The 22,887-nt window shown below is 45.5% G+C and overlaps 2 protein-coding genes across 2 annotated transcripts; both read right to left on the bottom strand.

Moving 5' to 3' along the window:
* Positions 1-4,839: 4,839 nt before the first annotated feature.
* LOC123088290 (formimidoyltransferase-cyclodeaminase) lies at positions 4,840-6,345 on the bottom strand. The gene is made up of 2 exons (XM_044510483.1): positions 5,583-6,345; positions 4,840-5,475 (listed from the first exon to the last, which is right to left on the bottom strand). The coding sequence occupies exons 1-2, from the start codon at positions 5,971-5,973 to the stop codon at positions 4,949-4,951; spliced, it is 918 nt and encodes a 305-aa protein (XP_044366418.1). The 5' UTR covers positions 5,974-6,345; the 3' UTR covers positions 4,840-4,948.
* Positions 6,346-6,562: 217 nt separating this feature from the next.
* Positions 6,563-11,074, bottom strand: LOC123084367 (chaperone protein dnaJ GFA2, mitochondrial). Its single transcript, XM_044506007.1, has 8 exons — positions 10,934-11,074; positions 8,513-8,585; positions 8,332-8,423; positions 8,173-8,244; positions 7,734-7,790; positions 7,591-7,639; positions 7,028-7,094; positions 6,563-6,955 (listed from the first exon to the last, which is right to left on the bottom strand). Exons 1-8 carry the CDS (start codon positions 11,072-11,074, stop codon positions 6,853-6,855), a joined length of 654 nt encoding a protein of 217 aa, XP_044361942.1. The 3' UTR covers positions 6,563-6,852.
* Between the last annotated feature and the right edge of the window lie 11,813 nt (positions 11,075-22,887).

Genomic DNA, 22,887 nt, shown 5'->3' with positions numbered 1-22,887 from the left:
ACGCTTGGCGCGGCGTCGTTCCCAGGAGGCCCGCACGCCGCCTGCCTCCCCTCCGCTATCGCCAACAACGGTGCTGCCAACACCGCCTCGGTCCAAAAGAAGTGATGATCGCCCATCCCCGCTCTCGCAGGCGCGACCAAGCCATGTGCTGCTCCGCCTCTGTGCACCGGACTCCCTTCAGGCGCCGCTGCTCTCGCCCGCCAAGCCGCCTGGCTTCGAGGCCTCCCCGACGCCTCCACTTGCTTCCAGCGGCCCTTTGCGGCGCACGCCCTCGCCGGTGCGGCTGCGAAGGACGGCTGCGGGGGGTGGTGCCGTGGGCTTGCAGTGCCTAGCGCCCCTCTTTGAAGACCGTCAAGAGGCGATCCTGCCGACCCCTGCTCCAGGCCTGCCGAAGGCGCCGACGGCTCGTCGGAAGACCATGGCTGGAATCAACATAGCCAAGACCGGCGGTGGGTTCTCCATCTGCAAGCCTAAGGCTGGTGCTCGCCCTAAGTCAGCCCCGGCAGCCAGGGCTGCCGAGCTCCAAGTGTGCCGCAGCTTGGGCATTGTCAAAGACGGGGAAGACGTCACTGCCGCTGCGTTGGATGCTTTCGCGGACCGCTTCAAGGACCAGCTGTCGCCGGACGTGATCGTGGCCATGCGTGGGCTGTTCAAGCTTGATGACAGCAGCGCAGTGGATGTCGAGGAGGCCCTCATAGCTCATGGTGGGGGAGGTGCTCTTGACCTGGTGCAGAACGGCGACGACGCAGTGGCGCAGCTGGAGGCAAGCTGAGCTTTCGCTGCTTCTGCTCAAATTGGGTTCCCCGTTTCCTATGTTAGCAAAGATCCATGTACCTGTACGAGTTTGGTCCATGTGCAAGGGTACTAGCTATTCTGCAAGCATGCTAGTTGTAGTCGGCCTATGGCCATGTAATCTTTGGGTTGACTCCGTTAGCGTATTCGGAGGGCCAGGCTCTGTTGTTATGCCTTGCATGGCATGTGGTTTGCTTCCTGGTTGTATCAGTGATGCTCTGAACTTTGCTAGTTCTTCTGCATCTGCATCTATCAAATGGCCAAGCTCCAGGGTGTTTCCAGTTATATAATGCTAGAGCAACCGATTAATTTTCTGAGCTGGAATGTGAGGGGACTGAACTGCCCAAATCGACGCTCCACTGTCAATGCCACGATCGCCTCTTCGTCTTGCCATGTTGTTTGCCTACAAGAAACCAAGCTCGACAACGTCGATCAGTTCACGGCCGCCTTTTTAGGCGGGCAGAGATTGCGCAGCTTCGCGCAAAGACCGGCAATTGGCACTAGGGGAGGCATCTTGCTGCTCTGGGATGATCTTCTTGTTGACGTGTCCGACATATCCCTCAATACATATTGCCTTTCCGCCATGGTTAGTGTGCGCGGGACCGATGTGCTCTTCAAAATCACCTCCGTCTACGGTCCCACGGACAACTCCTGCAAAGACGCTTTCTTTGCCGAGCTTCTGAGTCAGAAGCCGCCGCCAGGGATGGCTTGGCTTGCTTCCGGAGATTTCAACCAAATTTATCGTGCGAGAGACAAGAACAAGAGAAATGTTAATTGCAGCAGGATAAATCGCTTCAGGGCAGCGCTCCAGAGCTGTGAGCTCAAGGAAATCCACCTCCAAAACCGCAGATTCACATGGAGCAACGAGAGGGTAAACCCAACCCTTAGCAAGCTGGACTCCTTCTGTAATGCAGAATGGGATACTACCTTCAACTCCCATATCCTGAATGCACTCTCCTCCTCACTCTCCGACCACTGCCCGCTCTTGCTTGCCGATGACAAGGGACCGCGAAGGCCTCGGGTCTTCAATTTTGAAAACTTCTGGGTATCCATGCCCGGATTCTTTGAGGTGGTTCAAAGGGCGTGGAGCGAAAGAGTTGATCACACTGAGCCATACCATATTCTGCACCACAAGCTCAAAAAGACAGCGCTTCGACTTTCCGAGTGGAGTAGGGGCCTCTTCTCAAAGGCAAAGATCCACCTCCAAGCCGCCCTTTTGGTGATTCTCCGCCTTGATATTGCCCAAGAGGGTAGACTCCTATCCGCCGACGAGCGTGAGCTACGGGCTAGGCTCAAGAGGCGCGTCATTGCCTTGTCCGTGCTTGAAAGATCTCGCAAGAAGCAATGCGCCAGAATCGCCAACCTTAGGGAGGGGGATGCGAATACTAAATTCTTCCACCGCCGTGTTAATGCTAGAAGGCGTAAAAATCACATCCACAGAATCAAGAACGAGCATGGATGGGTCACCGAGCATGTGGCTAAGGAGAAAGTAATCCATGATCATTTTTCCAACGTCATGAAGAGAGGCCCCATAAGCAGCAAGGATTTCAACTGGGATGAGCTAAATTTGGAACCCCTTGACCTCCAGGGCCTTGACTCTGCTATGACCGAGGGTGAGGTCCTCGAAGCGATCAACGACATGCCAAGTGACAAGGCCCCGGGACCGGATGGGTTCACAGGCCTTTTTTTCAAGAGGTGTTGGAACATTGTCAAGGCCGACCTCATGCGGGTCATCAACCTTTTTGACTCCCTCCACACTTCAAACCTCCAGTGGCTCAATTCCGCCAATGTGGTGCTACTGCCTAAGAAAGAAGGGGCGGAGGGAATCGCCGACTATAGGCCCATTAGCCTCATCCACGCGATCGCGAAAATTATTGCGAAGGTGCTCTCCTTAAGGCCTGCCCCCCACATGACAAAGCTCGTTTCCAACGCCCAGAGCGCCTTCATCAAAACAAGAAGCATCCATGACAACTTCATGTATGTCCGTAATCTTGCTCGGCGCCTACACAAGAGCAAGACCCCTTCACTTCTCTTCAAGCTTGACATCCGCAAGGCTTTCGACACCGTGAAGTGGGAGTACTTGCTCGACCTTCTCCAACGGCGAGGATTCCCAAGCAAATTTAGGGACTGGATTGCAGCCCTCCTTTGCTCCTCCTCCTCGAGGATCATCCTCAATGGTATTGCCGGCGAGCCAATTAAACATGGGCAGGGCCTCCGGCAAGGGGACCCCGTATCCCCGCTGCTTTTCGTCATCGCCATTGATCCTCTCCAAAGAATTCTTGATGTGGCTACGAGAAAAGGGATTCTACATAAAATAAGGGGTAGGGGAGCCATGATGAGGACCTCCCTCTATGCGGATGATGCGGCTGTCTTCTTGGCTCCGATCAAAAGTGACGTTGACAACCTTGCAGACATTTTGAGGGGCTTCGGTGAGGTCACGGGGCTGTGCACTAACTTCCACAAGAGCTCTTTTGTGCCCATCCGCTGCAATCACCTCGATCTGGGCTGCCTGACCCAGAGGTTACCGGCTGTTAGGACTTCCTTCCCTCTGCGCTACTTGGGGCTTCCTCTCTCAGTTTGGCAACTAAAGTTGGTGGATCTTTCAGTTTCTAGTGGACAAGGCTGCAAGCAAGCTAACAACTTATGAGGGAAAAAACATCACCACCATCGGAAGAACGACTCTTGTCAAGTCCGTGATCACCTCCCAAGTGGTCTACCCCGCCACACCGCTAGTTATTCCGCCAACCATCTTGCTCAAAGTCAACAAACTTCAGAGAGCTTTCCTTTGGTCCGGTTCGGACAAGACGACGGGAGCGAAATGCAAGGTGAACTGGGAGATTGTTTGCCGGCCACTTCAATATGGGGGACTTGGGGTCCTTAACACCAACAAGTTTACACGGGCCCTCCGGTTGCGATGGCCATGGTATGAATGGAAGGAGCCCACCAAGATGTGGGTGGGGATGGGAAACCCATGTGACGAGGAGGACTTAAATTTTTTCTATGCATCCACCACTATCACCATTGGCAACGGTGTGAAGACCCCTTTTGGGACTCACCTTGGCTCCTTGGGCGCAAGCCAAAAGACATTGCCCCGCTCACTCACGAAGCGTCAAAGAGAAAGAATTGGAAGGTGTGGGAGGCCCTCTCACACAATGCATGGATCCACAAGATCAAACCCCCCACCAACATCTCCGTGGAGCACATAACGCAGTTCTTCACTCTTTGGGCGCTTTTGCACGAGGTCCAACTTGATGAACTCACCGAGGATGACATTGTATGGAAGCACACGGCTAGTGGGACCTACTCGGCGGCATCTGCTTACAAGGCACAATTCCTAGGGATGGTTCTCACACCTTTGGATAAAATGGTTTGGAAGGCTTGGGCCCCCTCAAAAGTCAAGTTCTTCGCTTGGCTGGCGTTGCAAGACAGAATTTGGACCGCCGATAGATTGGCCAAACGCGGGTGGCCCAACTGTGATCTCTGCCCTCTTTGCAAGAGAGTGCAGGAATGTGGGTCTCATCTCTTCTTCAAATGCCGCTACACACGAAGGCTTTGGTCCTTGATCATTGACAAATACCACATTCACGGTCTTGACACCAATGGTTGGCCCCTCTTCGACTCGGTTGAGGCTTGGTGGGCAAGTACTTGCGACAATGGCACGCCAAACCGCCAAGCCAAGGCGTCCCTCACCATGCTTGTTACGTGGACCATCTGGAATGAGCGAAACGCAAGGGTCTTCAAGCACAAGAGCGCCCCTCCACCTACATTGCTTGACTCCATCGATTCTGAGGCTAACCTTTGGGTCATCGCCGGTGCAAAAAAATTAAGGTCTCTTATTTTGCGAGAGTGATCTCATGCCGTGTATTGTGTGACTTGTAACAAACTCTTTTCTCTCTTAATTAATGGATGAGGCAAAGCTTTTGCGTCCGTTTCAAAAAAAAAAATGATGGCAGAAACGTTGTGCGGGATGACAGATGAATCACGTATCTTCATGGGCATAATAAGTTTAAATGGCTGTGGATGCTCCTAACTAGCTCTGTTTTACTGTTTAGTAATGTTATAATTAATTATTCTTGATCGGTTAGAATTACATTTCAACAAACAAGAAATCCATAATGCCACTGTGCTAAAAAAAGAAAAGAAAGGGGAGATAAAATCAAGCCTCGGCCTGAGCCGACTTCTCCATGTACAGCTCGACGATCTTCTCCTGGGAGAAATCCGTGAAGTACCCCTCGCCGACGGCGAGGCCTTCCTCACCCGCGAGCCGCTCCACCATGCCCTGCACCTCCTCGGCGCCCACGCTCCCCGGGTCGAGCAGGTTACACGCGACCTCGGCGCCGCCGTCGCCGTGCGCGAGCCCCATGGCCTGCACGGACCGGAGCCCGCCGCCGCGCTCGCTGACCCGGCGCGCGACCCGCCGCACGGCCTCCACGTCGGCGGTGCGCACCGGCACGTTGTAGTTGTCCACCCACGCCGTCGCCCCGAGGACCAGCACGCCCTTGGACGCCGACGCCGCGTCCGGGCCGGCGTCGGGCGCGACGGGGAGCGCCGTCGCGTCGGCCGTCACGGTGAGCGGCCCGTGCCACTCGGCGCTGCTCTGGGGCTTGAAGTAGCCGAGCTGCCTCCTGATGGCCGCCAGCGTCCGGCCCTCCCGGTGCGCCGCGCCGTAGAGGTACGTCGGCACTGCGGACCGACGCCGCCGTCGCACGAAACGAATCTGAGCGTCAGCACGCCGCACGGAGTGGCAAGTAGAGGGGAACAAGAACGAGAGACGGAGGAGACTGGTTTACCTCGGAGCCCGTCGCCGATGTCGGCGGCCACGGCGGCGGCGAGCGCGGCGACGTCACGGAGGGGGGACCCGGCGAGGGGGTGGAAGCAGACGTGGTCGACGGCGCCGAGCCGCGGGTGCGCGCCGGCGTGGGCGCCGAGGTCGATGGCCCCGAGCGCGGCCTCGACCATGCCGAACACGGCGCGCCGCAGCGGCGCGGCCGGCGCGACGGGGTCCGGGAGGCGGGAGACGAGCGTGTAGCCGACCCGGTTGTAGGCGTCGTCGACGAAGGTGTTGACGAGGGCGACGGCCGGGTGGTGCCGGCGCGCCGCCTGCTCGACGGCGCGCAGGGCCGCCGCGCTCCGGCCCTCGGAGACGTAGAGCTTGCAGCACGCCAGCATCGGCCTCAGCATCCTCCTCTACGCATCCAGATGCAACCACCAACCAAAAAGGAAACGAAAATTATTCTCGTACAAGGAGAAGATGAGGCTGTGGACAGAGTTGGGCAGCGAGGGAGGTGAACAAGCGTCCATCGTCCCAGCCACAGAATAGGTTCTTCATCCTTTGGTTCACTTGTTCTCAAAATTGCTCAAATGTTCTCGCTGAATTACAAGAACCTCCGGTTACGAGCATCAATATCTATGAGATTGCAATGATTGCAACAGCAAGGCCTGTTCATGTTGCTCATCTCAACATTGCTCAATTGGAATATAAAAAGGCACAGTTGCTACTGCAAATTGGCAAAACTTTGAATTACATATGACATATCTTATCCTTGTGGCGCATCAATATCCATGAAAATAAGTCAGAATATATTGATCTTACAGAAGACTAAGCAAGTTCCAAAAGAAGAGAACCATAAGGCCGAACACCAGCATTTGCGTTCTGCCCAGCAAAAACTGTCCAAATCCAAACTCTCAAACCCAATGAAAGCACAGCGAGAAAAATTGTTTACAATGCCAAATCTTCGACCAGCTGACATGAATAGACAGTGGCACCGTGTGTTCAGTATGTCTCTAACACATAACAAGATCAATTATACAATACAAGATGCCCCCGACCGTCATCAACACTCTTACGACAATAATAGTACATGCCAGGTGGCAGGTGTAGCTTTATTATTCCAGCTACAAAAACTCGAAACCAGGATCTATTTGTTGCGATGCGAATCCCATGCAACCTAACTATGTAACTTAAACCTGTGAATTCCAGGCAGCATCCTACTCTATCTTGTGGTGTGTGATGAGCTAAAACGCCCATGAAATGCTGGGCGGCTTGGCTCCTAAGACCGTCTATCCTGATGCGCCAGCTGCCTTTTCCGCGTCCTTGTCGTCCTCGCCCTTCTCTTCCTTCTCGAACTCCTCGAGAAGCATGCGCTGTTTCTGTGTCAAATTCCTGCAGGAAATATGTGTGAGAACTACCTGTGACGGCACAGGGCATTGCACAGAAGTTTTGTAGGGAACTTACACGGGGATTTTGACATTGAAATGGACATATTGGTCTCCATAAGAATATGAGTTTCTTGTCTTGATTCCTGCAGAACATTGATGTTTATGATTATATAGGCAAAAGGGAATGCATCAGTTATTCCGTTTTCCTATAATCATTATTACTATCTGAAAATATGATGCCATACATAAATCATTTATGTGGTAGTTCAAGCTGAATGTTCATCTAGATGCCAGTTAAAAATGAATCCTAGCATTTTCTTTCAGATCTTACTCCTGGCAATCTAATATACAGGAAGGCAAAAGGAGACAATTTTGCAGGTGCTACAAACTTTGTCTCTTCATTGCTTATTCATATATTTATTGCTTCACTTGAAGACTTGAACCCAGATATAGTTTGGCAAAAGCCTACTTCTCAATTGTTCCGAAGAAAAGAGTAGATCTAGCAAGTAGTAGTAGTTATACCTAGCAAACACAAGATGTACTTCAACATAAAAGCACCGACTATAAACTACGTCACCGTATATGCACCTAAGATAAAATGAACCATGAGCAAAAGATAAACAGTCCAGTGCAATTTACCTTTTCCTCTCAGAACAACCTTCTGACCAGGTTGAGTACCAGGCTTAACCTACAACAAGAAGGTACATGAGACCGATGAATAGTTTGCCACTTAATAAACAACTAAAACCTTGCACAATTAAGATAGACCTTTTTGGGCATACCTTTAGAACAACATCTCCAGCGAGAGTTGGCACTTGAACAGTACCTCCCAGAATTGCCTATAAAATGACATGAATTAATGTCTCATGGGAACAATTATACAACCTCACATTTCAAGTGCCACTGCAATGTCACAACTCACAAGTGACTCGGCACAGAACTACTCTTAACATGAGCTGTTGTGATTAATGCGACGAAGGATTGGTACTTGCTCATTCAAAGGTCATGGGGAAGCTAATAGCATTAGTATCCTATAAGATCAAATTCAGCCAACACGATCAGGATTCGTATTCCTATCAATCAGTGGCTTAGAACAGAGTTTTCATGCTAGCGCACAGAGGTACAATTTCGAAGAAGGGGGATCAATTTTACCACTTTCCTTAAATGTCCCATGACAAATAAAAATGGTATACCACAGAGACTGGAACATGCAACAATTACCTGAGTCACATTTAAGACAGCATCTACATGGATATCACCTTTCTCTCTCCGGAATACTGGATCCCCACGAACCTGGAACGAGAATAGCATTACAAAGGTCAAGTGCCCATCTTCAGCCATCAGCTAACAACAGAAATACCAAACGAGAAGACGACTGACCTTAATGGCTACATAAAGGTCACCAGCACGAAGACCGTCTGGATCTGCTTGACCTGATCTAAGCACTTTCATGACATCCTCATCATCCGTACCTGCACATGCAGAATCATGTCCAAAGACATATAGTAAACACAGAAGAACATCACATGGGTACAGCGATGTCAAAAACTTGGTAGCTTACCAGGCGCTATATCAATAGAGACTGTTTTTATTCCTGGCACAACCTTCTTCCCCCTGCACGACTTGCAGAAATCCTAACAACACAGGCATGGTAATCTTCAGCTCACATCAAGTAATTAGAAATACTCATTATGCATAATGTACATTGCAGACAAATATGGCAATACAAAGGGCTTCATAATCATCAGTCTTCACATTAACCAGTAATGTATGATAGGAAGCAACATTCACATTAAACAGTAATGTATGATAGGAAGATGCAAATGCACAGTCTCACACGACATTTATTCTAGTCACCTGATTGGTAATAAATCAGTACACACTAAAAAGTACACAGATATTTGTTCACTATGATGTTGATGTAGATATTTGTAGGTACCAAAACGTAAGCAGATATTTTCTCATTCCATTCATTCTGGTCATCTGGTTGGAAATAAATCAATACATATTAATAAGTACGCAGATATTTGTTCAAAATAAGAAGCTTCTCTAGCCTAGAACCTTAACGAACGGCATCCACGCTAGCGAGATTCCCCGTCTCGGGTGGGAATCAGGCATAACGGCCGGGAAATAAACCCGGGCATCGATTGTTAGCGTCCGCTTTGTAAATGCCCTAAGATTAGCCAGAATAGTGAGTAACATACACTAATAACATACACATATCCCTAGACTATATTACTATCTTCATAGTGGGTACTAACATAAATGTGGTAACATACAAAGCTTAATTTATTAGGTTATAGACTCATATTGCATTGGGACATGTGATGTTACAGTAACTAGCTAAGTTACTATAAGGCTGGTTGTAATGGGTGGTATCATAGACTAATATCATGCATATGATACTAGTCTATGATACCACCTCCGTAATGCACGGTATTATAAGGGTAGTATCATAAACAACAACATTTATTGTTGTGTGGGATCTATGGTGGTATTTGAGCGCTGGACCTTATTTGTGGCATTGTCTCAGTGCAAATTAGGCTTGTTGGTACACGCATGCATAAAGACATGATAATTTTTTTTAATAGATCCATACATAAAGCACCAATATAAAACACCAAAATATATGAAAATATATGAACATAATCTATCGTAATCGCGGCCCAAACTTTTTCCAAATATGCTCGACCAAGTCATCCTTTAGTTTTTTGTGTGTCGGGCGATGACGGATGCTAGCATCTCTTTCTAGTACGTCAGCAAATGCTGGCATGGCATCATGATTAAAGACTGATGGAAAAACTATCGATGTGCCTGCTTCTAAATTTAGATCAATAATATTGGCCGCCTCTTCTTTTTCATCCTCGACTATCATGTTGTGCATGATGATGCAAGCCGTCATAACATTCTTGATATCGCCCCGAGCATATAAATGGCCGGGGTGATGTAAAATAGACCATCGACTTTGCAACATACCAAGTGCTTCATATTTCTCCAAGGCCAATTTCTCCAGGTCTTCAGGCTTGTAACCACTATGATACACACTAGTTACAGCAACCCACGCACCATGGAAAAGACTGAGTCTTTTCTTAGTCCTTTGCCACTCTTGCTTCAGGTGATTGGGGTCTCTCTTTCAATTGTTTGGTGTGATACTATTGTATAGAGCAGCAATATCATCCCAGAACTTTTCACCCTTCTTTCCATTTCCGTTGATAGGATCAGTTGAACACTCCAACCAAGCGCTTGCCTACATAGTGAACATTTAACTTAGTTTGTCTAACAAGCAAGAAGAATAAAGAAAACAATATTGAGCAAATGATTGTGGTTACCAATCTTTCATACTCCTTGGGTGTATAGGACATACGCTGCACAGTCCTTTCGCCCACTACATCATCACCAATACTGATGATATTTCTTTTCCTTTTGGAAGAAGACGAAGCCACTTTGCAACCAGCAGATGGAACATTTTTCTCTTTAGATTGCGGCGGCGGTGGTGGCGTTGATAAGGAATCCGATGAATTAGCACCAACAAAGTGCAAATTCTCCAAACTTTGGTATTTTTGTTCAGGATGGGACATTGCCAGTGGTGGAATATTGTAAGTAATGTGCATCGGTGAGAATTGACCTAAACTTAAAAGTGCTTCAGGTGGAGGTGTATACAATGGCCTCTTGTAACAGATATTCCAATTTTACTTCAGAACACATAGGCAACAAATTGATTTTCAATGAAGAACAAACCTACTAGATATAAGCTTGAGTTTAGTTACAAACTGGAAGGAGCAGACTTAATTAAATCTGAGAATTTTGCACCCAGGTTTCTTTAAGACCTACAACACTTAAGAACTGAATCTAAAACTGAAGAAATTGAATACCAGAGCATACTCGTCTAACCACGGTACTGCCACAATATGTCTAATCTGCTGCTACTTCACGGCAGTAAACGATTGAAAAACAGAGTACTTATCCCACCAACAGAACAAACAGATGGACCATACCAGTGAATAGGCGAGGTGTTGGGGACGGAAGAGCTGCTCACGGCTCCAGGATAGTAGTATGGAGGCGACCCCATCGCTAATGGAGGTGCTGGCGGCATCTCCTTGTTGCTGTTCTTGTGGCCCGCCATGGAGGAGAATTTCTCGCGAAGAAGAGCAGAACGGAGGCGTGTCGTGGAGGTGCTCGCGCCGGTGGTCGGCACCGGCGTTGGGGGTGGATTGGGGGCGAGCCGCCGCCGGTGGAGGGGTGGATTGGGGGTGAGCCGCCGCCAGCGGAGGGAGTGGATTGGGGCGAGCTGCCGCCGAGGGCTCGGTACAGAGAAGCCCCACGCGCGCACGGGATCGATCGAATTAATTATTTCCTCGATCGAAACGCTATGATACAGTATCAGTGTATTGATACCCAATCTTCTCTTTCCTCATTTAATCATGTGCCACATCATAAAAAATGCCTAATTGGCATATATGATACCGGCTATGGTACTAGCATTACGACCAGCCTAACTACCTCTCTCCTCATTGACTCACTGCCACGTAAGCAAATTTGCTGAGTTGGACTCGATGTTACTGCTGAAGTTACTCCCACTGTGGCTAGTCTAAGAAGTTAGGGTTTTTTCAGACTTTTATGTTTGCTTTATTCGCTCACTCCCATGTGGCCCTGCATGGCGCGCGTCGGGTCTGAGTAGTTTTTCTTTTCGGGTTGTATTGCTCTACACCTGGATCCGCTTCTCTCATTTTTTTAGGAACGAACCGTTTTCACCCACACGATTTTCTGAATTGTTTTTTTGGGTGGTCGTCGGCAGCCCATATCAGAAGAGGAGTAAATAGCACAAAACTACTAGTATACAGGGTAGGGTTCCAGAAAACTACCGGATTTTAATTTTTCTTAAAAACTACCAATCGTGCGGTCCGCTGTTTCAAAAAACCCAAAGCAGCCATGACTAACGATTTAACCGTTTTTCTGACCGCCTGGACCGACCTGACAGGGCACGTGGCCACGCGCGCTCACGGCGCGGCCGTTGACGGCCGTTAGCCTGTGCGGTCCGGTCGGAAACAAAGCACCCGGTCGGTCGCACTCCCTCTCACTCTCACTCTCACTCTCCCCCCGAAGTGATCTAGGTGGGCGATGGCGGCGCCGCAGCGAAATGCCATCGGCGGCGAGCTTTTGAGCCAAGGCGTCACCGGCGACGAGGGCGGTGGACATTCAGAGGTTCACACATGGCTAGGCAGCTCTAGCTTCCCAGCACAGCGGTCGCCGCGACCATCACCGCCCGAGGCTCAGGTGCATCCAAAGAGCTCAGATCCGGAAGTCCGCACGGCTAGGGCAGTGGCGAAGTGCATCCACGCGGATCCAGATGGCGGCCATAGGTGGGCGTCCGCGTTTGGTGGAGTGAGGTAAGAAATTTCGGTATCAGTTACAGTTTTAGTTGAGATTTGAAAATTAGGGTTAGAAGATGATAGTTTTCGTTAGGAAAAAAGTACTTTAGTTTGGGTTAGAAGATAGTGCAGTATTGGGAATGAGTAGTGTAATTGTTTGTTGGCATGCTACTGCATTTTAGTAATGTTCAGTGCATTTGGTCATTGTTTTAAGCTTTAGTTACTTGAAAAATAAATGTTTGTCATTTAATCTCATACACCCTTAGATGAAGAGATTTGGGACATGAGGTTGCATTTCCAAGGAACAGATAATATGGAGAGAAAGTATTCAGTTTGTTCAGATATCAGTTATCTGACCATATTAGCATTGGCTGAGTTGGAGGGTTATGGAATGGAGGCTTTTCTGACTTATGTAAAGGAAAAGAGAAAAAGCTTGGAGGGGGTGGAGGTCCTGGATAGTGAGGAGGCACTAGAGGAAATGCTAGACTTATTTGTTGATAAGAAGATTCTGAACATCATTGTCAGAAAGCCTACTGATCCAAGCCCAGCAGATACTAATATGGGTCACAGCAAGCTTGAGGAACACATTCCCATTAGTAATGTTGGTGAGCAAGTTGTTTATAGTGTTTCCCAAGAAGGTGTCATGTATCCACTCCATAATGACACTTTGGCACCAGTAATCCCTGAGGAGCCCTATCTTAACACACAACATAGTTGTAATTTCAACAAGGGGAAAAATGTTGTGGAAGAAGAAGAAGATGTAGAAGTAGAACATGATGAAGATGAAGATGAAGATGAGATGGACAAATCTTCTTCAGATTTTGAGTTTTTTAGGGGTGATCACACATGGCAGATCATACAAGGCTTGGTGTAGGGGTGAAGATGAGGCTGGCACAGGGACAAACCATAAGCCTAGGGAAGATGAAGATACTGCAGAGCACTATTGTGGAGAAACTCGGAACCATCTGGGTTTTGGGAGGAAGACCAAATCCTTTCTGAACATGAAGAACCCTCAGTTGTACCAGAGAAAGGAGCAAAGAAGCTTAAGCATGTCAGAAAACTAGGCCTAATTGGCAAGTCACACAGTGAGCCTGAACACACCAAGTTTGAAGATTTTGTGCCTGAACCTGATGAATTCTGCTTTCCAGGTGATTTTGGCCTTAGTGACGAAGAAGAAGTTCCAAGGTTGCCTTCTGGTAGGAAGAAAAGGTTGAAGAAGAGGAAGGAGAGGAGGTGGTATGATCCATCAGCACCTGATGCACATGAGCAGTTTGCATTGCATTTGTGCTTCCTAAATGTTGTGGAGTTTAGAGAAGCACTAAGAAATTTCCATGTTAGGACACTTAGGAATTTTGAGTATCACAGAAATGAACCAACTAGGGTTATTGCTTGGTGCTCTGATAGAAAGCAAGGTTGTCAGTTTTACATAGTGGCCTCTAGAATAGCTAATGAGTCAACTTTCAGCATCAAGAAGATGAATTTGGATCACACTTGTGGAGCAAGTGGAGAGAGCACCAAGGTTACAGTCAATTGGGTTGCCAAGGTTTGTGATGATACCATTAGATCAAACCCTGGAGCTGGTATTGAGACAATTATGTCATACACAAAGAAAACATTTGGTGTTCATGTGCCTAAAAGCTTGGCATATAGGGCAAGGAAGCAAGCACTTGAAGTTGTGCAAGGAGATCACAAACTCCAATATCACAAACTAAGGGACTATCTACAGTGTGTGCTAGATACTAATCCAGGCAGTAGATGCATAGTGACAACAAAAGAGGACCTAGAAAATCCAGCTCCTACCCCCAGGTTTCACTACATGTTCTACTGCCTTTTGCATGCAAAGAGGGCTTTCTAAATGAATGCATGCCATTTATAGGTACATCATCCTTAAACATATATCTAAGATGGTTGCATTCATGTTATTTACAACTAATGTGATCATATTTTCAGGTTTAGATGGTTGCTTCATCAAGCTCAGCACTAGACAACAGATATTGGCAGGTACTGGCAGGGATGGGAACAACAACATCTTCCCCATTGCATTTGGTGTTGTTGACAAGGAAGAGACAGACAACTGGACATGGTTTCTCACACAGCTGAGAACTATTGTCGGAAGTGAGAACAAGTTTGGCAAGTACAAAATTATGTCTGACAGGCAAAAGGTATGTGCTCCACTACTCATGACCACCACACTTTAAACTTACCATCATACTTAGCCATCATTCTAAGCCATCATAATTAACAGGGATTGTCGAATGCAATCAATGATGTATTCCCTGACTCTCCACAGAGGTTCTGTCTTAGACATATATATGCCAACTTTCAATCTGCTGGTTTTAGAGGGGAGGAACTCAAGAAACACTTAGAACAGACTACCTATTCCTTCACTAAGAATGGTCATGAAAAAGGGATGGAAAATTTGAAGAAAGAGAGTTTTGAATCTTGGTAGTGGTTGTCACAGATACCAGACCATACATGGGCAAGATTTAAGATGAGTACTGTTTGCAAAACTGACCTGGTTGTTAACAACCTCAGTGAAGTTTTCAACAGGATGATATTGGATGTTAGGAACAGGCCAATCAGGACTATGCTGGAGGGCATTAGAACAAAGTTGATGATCAAGTTTCAGAAAATCAGAGAGAAAACAGAGTCATACAGATGGGAGATCACACCAACCTACTCAGAAATTTTAGAAGAAGGCAAGAAGTGGGCTAAGTATTGTGATGCATACATGGCAGGTCCAGGCATCTGGCAAGTGACAAGTAGCTCTGAGAACACATATTGTGTTAACTTGAACAACCATACCTGTGACTGTAGGAGGTGGGACATGACAACTGTGCCTTGCAGTCATTCCATTGCTGCAATGCACAAAGTGAAGCTACATCCTGAAGACTTTGTCAAAGATTTCTTCAAAAAGAAGGACCTGAAACACACAAGCATATAATTTTCCCAGTTTCAGGTCCTGACCACTGGCCTCATACACCTGGATTTGACATATCTCCACCAGTGTTCAAAGAAAAGAAGGGCAAAAAGCAAACTGCCAGGAGGAAAGGTGTATTTGTGGTGCTAGCAAAAAAGGACACCTCAAGAATTGGTACTGTCACATGTAGCAATTGCAAGAAGAAAGGCCATGATGAGCCACAAGTATAAGGGACCTATCATAGTCCTTTCGATAAGTAAGAGTGTCGAACTCAACGAGGAGCAGAAGAAAATGACAAGCGGTTTTCAGTAAGGTTTTCTCTACAAGCACTGAAATTGTTGGTAACAGATAGTTTTGTGATAAGATAATTTGTAACGGGTAACAAGGAATGAAAGTAAATAAAGTGCAGCAAGGTGGCCCAATCCTTTTTGTAGCAAAGGACAATCCTGGACAATTTCCTATAATGAGAAAAGCGCTCCCGAGGACACATGGGAATTATCGTCAAGCTAGTTTCATCACGCTCATATGATTCACGTTCGGTACTTTGATAATTTGATATGTGGGTGGACCGGTGCTTGGGTGCTGCCCTTACTTGGACAAGCATCCCACTTATGATTAACCCCTATTGCAAGCTTCCGCAACTACAAAAGAAGTATTAAGGTAAACCTAACCACAGCATTAGACATATGGATCCAAATCAGCCCCTTACGAAGCAACGCATAAACTAGGGTTTAAGCTTCTGTCACTCTAGCAACACATCATCTACTTATTACTTCCCACTGCCTTCCTCTAGGCCCAAATAATGGTGAAGTGTCATGTAGTCGACGTTCACATAACACCACTAGAGGAAAGACAACATACATCTCATCAAAATATCGAACGAATACCAAATTCACATGACTACTAATAGCAAGACTTCACCCATGTCCTCAGGAACAAACGTAACTACTCACAAAGCATATTCATGTTCATAATCAGAGGAGTATTAATATTCATTAAGGATCTGAACATATGATCTTCCACCAAGTAAACCAATTAGCATCAACTACAAGGAGTAATCAACACTACTAGCAACCCACAGGTACCAATTTGTGGTTTTGGATACAAGATTGGATACAAGAGATGAACTAGGGTTTGAGAGGAGATGGTGCTGGTGAAGATGTTGATGGAGATTGACCCCCTCCCGATGAGAGGATCGTTGGTGATGATGATGGTGATGATTTCCCCCTCCTGGAGGGAAGTTTCCCCGGCAGAACAGCTCTGTCGGAGCCCTAGATTGGTTCCGCCAAGGTTCCGCCTCATGGCAGCGGAGTTTCGTCCCGTAAGCTTGCTTCTGATTTTTTCCAGGGTAAAAGCCTTCATATAGCAGAAGATGGGCACCGGGGGCCACCAGGGGGCCCAGGAGATAGGGGGCGCGCCCAATAGGGGTGGGCGCGCCCCCACCCTCCTGGCCAGGGTGTGGGGCCCCTCTGGTGTTTTCTTCGCTCAATAATTCTTATTAATTCCAAAAATAACTTCCGTGCAGTTTCAGGATTTTTGGAGTTGTGCAGAATAGGTTTCCAATATTTGCTCCTTTTCTAGCCAGAATTCCAGCTGCCGGCATTCCCCCTCTTCATGGTAAACCTTGTAAAATAAGAGAGAATAGCCATAAGTATTGAGATATAATGTGTAATAACAGCCCATAATGCAATAAATATTGATATAAAAGCATGATGCAAAATGGACGTTGATACGTCTCCAACGCATCTACTTTTCCAAACACTTTTGCCCTTGTTTTGGACACTAACTTGCATGATCTGAATGAAACTAACCTGGACTGACGCTGTTTTCAGTAGAACTGCCATGATGTTGTTTTATGTGTAGAAAGCAAAAGTTCTCGGAATGTCCTGAAAATCCACGGAGGGAATTTTTGGAAAATATAAAAAATAGTGGCGAAAGAATCAAGACCAGTGGGCCCACACCCTGTCCACGAGGGTGGGGGCGCGCCCCCTCCCCTGGGCGTGCCCCCTTGTCTCGTGGGCCCCCTGGACCTCCACCGACCTCAACTCCAACTCCATATATTCACGTTCGGGGAGAAAAAAGTCAGGGAGAAAGTTTCATCACGTTTTACGATACGGAGCCGCCGCCAAGCCCTAATCTCTCCCGGGAGGGCTGATCTGGAGTCCGTTCGGGGCTCCAGAGAGGGGGATTCATCACTGTCATCATCATCAACCATCCTCCATCACCAATTTCATGATGCTCACCGCCGTGCGTGAGTAATTCCATCGTAGGCTTGCTGGACGGTGATGGGTTGGATGAGATTTACCATGTAATCTAGTTAGTTTTGTTAGGGTTTGATCCCTATTATCCACTATGTTCTGAGATTGATGTTGCTATGACTTTGCTATGCTTAATTCTTGTCACTAGGGCCCGAGTGCCATGATTTCAGATCTGAACCTATTATGTTTTCATGAATATATGTGAGTTCTTGATCCTATCTTGCAAGTCTATAGTCACCTATTATGTGTTATGATCCGACAACCCCGAAGTGACAATAATCGGGATACTTCTCGGTGATGACCATAGTTTGAGGAGTTCATGTATTCACTATGTGCTAATGCTTTGTTCCGGTTCTCTATTAAAAGGAGGCCTTAATATCCCTTAGTTTCCGCTAGGACCCCGCTGCCACGGGAGGGTAGGGAAAAAAGATGTCATGCAAGTTCTTTTCCATAAGCATGCATGACTATTTGCGGAATACATGCCTACATTACATTGATGAACTAGAGCTAGTTCTGTGTCATCCTATGTTATAGCTATTACATGAGGAATCGCATCCGACATAATTATCCATCACTGATCCAATGCCTACGAGCTTTTCACATATTGTTCTTCGCTTATTTACTTTTCCGTTGCTATGTTACAATCACTACAAAACCCAAAACATTACTTTTGCTACTGTTACCTTTATTATCATATTACTTTGCTACTAAATACTTTTGCTGCAGATACTAAGTTATCCAGGTGTGGTTGAATTGACAACTCAACTGCTAATACTCAAGAATATTCTTTGGCTCCCCTTGTGTCGAATCAATAAATTTGGGTTGAATACTTTACCCTCGAAAGTTGTTGCGATCCCCTACACTTGTGGGTTATCAAGACTAATTTCTGGCGCCGTTGCCGGGAGCATAACTCTATTCTCTGAGTCGCTTGGGATTTATATCTGTTGATCACTATGAAGAACTTGAAAGATGCTAAAATCAAGATTTTGCCCTCAATTACGAGGGAGGTAAGGAACTGCCATCTAGCTCTGCACTAGATTCTCTTCTGTTATTAGTAACTTGCAACACCTAACCCTGCTCTTATGATGAAACTACTTCTGTGCGTGATACTACTTTGCCATTAGGTGAATTTCTTGATGAACAACTTGCTAGAGTTAGGGGGAATGAAATTATTGAAGATGCTATTATTGATGATAGTGATGATGAAAATTCTCCCAATGATTATGAATTGCCTGTTGTTCCTGAGGGTTATGTTATGAATGAAGAAGCTGCTAGAGCTATCTTTGCTTGCAATGATAGATATGATCTTAAGAAATTATTAGCTAAATGGAAGCAGCAGTCTCTTAATGCTAGAATGAAACCTGACCCTGCTTTTGCTACTTCACCTATCTGTGTTACTAATAAGGATTATGAATTCTCTATTGATCCTGAAATTGTTACTTTAGTTGAATCTGATCCTTTTTATAGCCTTGAATCTGAAACTGTTGTGGCACATCTTACCAAGTTGAATGATATAGCCACCCTGTTTACTCATGATGATAAATCTCGCTATTATTATATCCTTAAGATATTTCCGTTCTCGTTGAAGGGTGATGCTAAGACTTGGTATAATTCTCTTGCTCCTGGTTGTGTGCGTAGTCCCCAGGATATGATTTATTACTTCTCTGCTAAATATTTCCCTGCTCATAAGAAACAAGCTGCCTTGCGGGAAATATATAATTTTGTGCAAATCAAAGAAGAGAGTCTCCCACAAGCTTGGGGGAGGCTTGTCTGATTACTTAATGCTTTGCCTGATCATCCTCTTAAGAAAAATGAAATACTTGATATCTTTTATAATGGACTAACCGATGCTTCCAAGGACTACTTGGATAGTTGTGCTGGTTGTGTTTTCAGGGAAAGAACAGTCGACGAAGCTGAATTACTATTGAATAATATGTTGACTAATGAAAATAATTGGACTCTTCCTGAGCCAATTCCTGAGGCAATTCCTGAACCAATTGAGCCAACTCCTGAGCCTATTCCTAAACCCACTCCGAAGAAGAGAGGTGTTTTATTTCTCAGTCCTGAAGATATGCAAGAGGCAAAGAAATCAATGAAATAAAAAGGTATTAAAGCTGAAGATGTTAAGAATTTACCACCTATTGAAGAAATACATGGTCTTAATATACCGCCTGTTGAAGAACCACATTGTCTTGATAACCCAACACAGGTAGTAAAGGTAAATTCTCTCTATAGATATGATAAAGTTGAAATCCCCTCTACTAAATTTCATAGCCCATGCTTAGATGAATTTGATGACTTTATGGCTAGACAAGAAAGTTTTAATGCTTATGTTGGTAGAGAGTTAAAGAATAATGCTTTCGAGATAGGACGCGTGAGCGATAATATGGCTAGAGTTAAAGGTGAACTCAAACTCATTAGCAAATATACTTCTATGGTTGCTACTCAAGTTGAGCAAGTACTTAAAGCTCAAAATGATTTGCTTGATGAATTAAATAATAGAAATGACTTTGCTGTTAGAGTGGCTACTAGAACCGGTAGAATGACTCAGGAACCTTTGTATCCTGAAGGCCACCCTAAGTGCATCGAGCAAGATTCTCAGAGAAATAATTTAGAGGCACCTAGTTCTTCTAAAAAGAACAAAAAGAAAAACAATAGGACTTTGCATGCTTCTAGTGAACCTACTGTAGACACAGCTGAGAATCCTAATGATATTTCTATCTCTGATGCTGAAACACAATCAGGTGATGAACATGAACCTAGTGATAATGTTAATGATAATGTTCATGTTGATGCTCAACCTAGCAAAAACAATGATGTAGAGATTGAACCTGCTGTTGATCTTGATAACCCACAATCAAAGAATCAACGTTATGATAAGAGAGACTTTGTTGCTAGGAAGCACGGTAGAGAAAGAGAACCATGGGTTCAGAAACCCATGCCCTTTCCTCCTAAACCATCCAAGACAAAGGATGATGAGGATTTTGAGCACTTTGCTGAAATGATTAGACCTATTTTCTTACGTATGCGCTTAACTGATATGCTCAAAGTAAATCCTTATGCTAAATATATGAAGGATATCATCACAAATAAAAGAAAGATACCGGAAGCTGACATTTCCACCATGCTTGCTAATTATACTTTTAAGGGTGGAATACCAAAGAAACTTGGAGATCCGGGGGTACCAACAATACCATGCTCCATTAAAAGAAATTATGTTAGAACTGCTTTATGTGATCTTGGAGCCGGTGTTAGTGTTATGCCTCTCTCTTTATATCGTAGACTTGAATTGAATAAGTTGACACCTACTGAAATATCTTTGCAAATGGCTAATAAATCAACTGCTATACCTGTCGGTATTTGTGAGGATGTGCCTGTTGTGGTTGCAAATGTCACTATCTTAACAGACTTTGTCATTCTTGATATTCCCGAGGACGATAGTATGTCGATTATCCTTGGTAGACCCTTTTTGAACACTGCAGGGGCTGTTATTGATTGCAACAAAGGCAATGTCACTTTTCATGTTAATGGTAACGAGCATACGTACACTTTCCGAGGAAACAATCTCAAGTTCATAGCATCAATTCTATTGGAAAAGTTCCAACTATCATTATTGGAGGTTTTGAATTTCCTCTCCCTATTGTCAAGAAAAAGTATGATATTCTTATTGTTGGGGATTTTCATATCCCCGTTGAGGTAACTTAGTGTTATTTGAAATTTCTCCGGTTCCGTGTTATTCGGAATGAGTTTGTTAACAAGACTTGATCAACCTTGTTAGTGGATTCATTTTGACGATCATGAAATGGATGAAAATAGAAGGCACAACCTTCTATACCCTCTTTTTACTTTCTGTTTTTTAGAATAAATAAAGCAAAGATAGTATTATCCGTTTGTTTTCTGAATTATCCGTGCATTAAAAAATAGCCCAAAAATAAAAGTGCTCCAAATGCCCTGCAAATTTAGTATTATTTTTTATGGAATATTTGAGGATTTTAGGCACTGAAAACACTATAGGAGGGGCAATCACCAGGCCACGAGAGTCGAGGGCGCGCCCACCCCACCTGGGTGCCCCCCGTCTCATGGGCCCCTGATGGCCCCCCTCCACTTATACTAGCACCCACACACTCCATCGTCTACCTAAAAAATCCCCATCCAGCTGAAGCACGAGTTCTAGCTCATTTTGCTGCGATTTTCGATCTCCTTGCTCAAAGCTCCATTCATAAAACTGCTTTGGGAGATTGTTGCTTGGTATGTGACTCCTCCATTGGTCCAATTAGTTTTTGTTCTAGTGCTTTATTCATTGCAAATTTTTGCTGCATAGGTGACCATGTTCTTGAGCTTGCATGTTAAATTTATGATGACCCAAGCAATTCTAATGCATGATATAGGCTCTAGGCACTTGTAGGAGTAGTTGCTATCAATCTTGTTTAGTTTTATTCACTCTTATTTTGAAGTTACTAAAATTTCAGAAATTTTTCAGAAAAAGAATTATGTTTAGGAGAATGTACCAAGGTGGTTCCTCGGTGAAGAAAGGGCCCAGGATTGCTATACGTGAGCAAGATGTTGAATTGCCGAGGGACGCGGATGTACGAGCTTGTGAGTGGCCATCCGATAATTTTATGGTCGAAGCAGGCTTTAAGGAGGAATTTGACGCGTTTGTGCGTAATGCCGAGCTGGAGGACTTCTTACAAGATAAGTGTCCTCAGTACTATCAATTGACTGATTCCTTTGTGCGGAGGTTTAAATATAACTGTACGCGTAATTCTCCTAGTGTCATATTTGATATTTATGATACATCTTATACCATGGACTTAGAGGATTTTACAACTGCTTGCAAACTCCCGCAGTGGGGTAATATTAATGATCCTCACAAATCTGAATTTAGAGACTTCCTTGCTAGTATTACTATGGGAGAATCCAGGGACATAGCACAAGCTACCATAGGGAGCATTCATTTTCCTGCTATACATTATTTTGCTCTCTTCATTGGTAGATGCATTAACGGTAAGGATGAAGCATGTCACATGTTTGTCCCTGATCTGTGTGTCCTCCAGAGTGCTGTGTTAGGATATAAAGGTTATAACTTGGGGGCAATAGTTTCACGTAGGTTGCAAAATAATAGTAGAAAGGGAAATTTATTCGGAGGAATTTATGCACCCCGTGTGGCTAATTATCTTGGTATAGCCCCACGAGAGGGGGGTATGATGATACCTCCTGCTTATTTAGATTATGACGCTATGGTCAATCATCAATTTCTTAGGAGGAATGAACAATTCCTCCAATATCGACTAATCTATGACAGACGCACCATCGTCCATGTTACTCTTCCTGCTCCCCACCTTTTTGATTATCAGGCAAAAGGAAGATATGTTGTCACTAGGGAGGAAGC

The sequence above is a fragment of the Triticum aestivum genome, chromosome 4A (assembly GCF_018294505.1).
Source record: "Triticum aestivum cultivar Chinese Spring chromosome 4A, IWGSC CS RefSeq v2.1, whole genome shotgun sequence".
Lineage (NCBI taxonomy): Eukaryota > Viridiplantae > Streptophyta > Magnoliopsida > Poales > Poaceae > Triticum > Triticum aestivum.
Note: the sequence above shows the minus strand (reverse complement) of the source record. Positions and strands in the feature narration are given on the sequence as shown.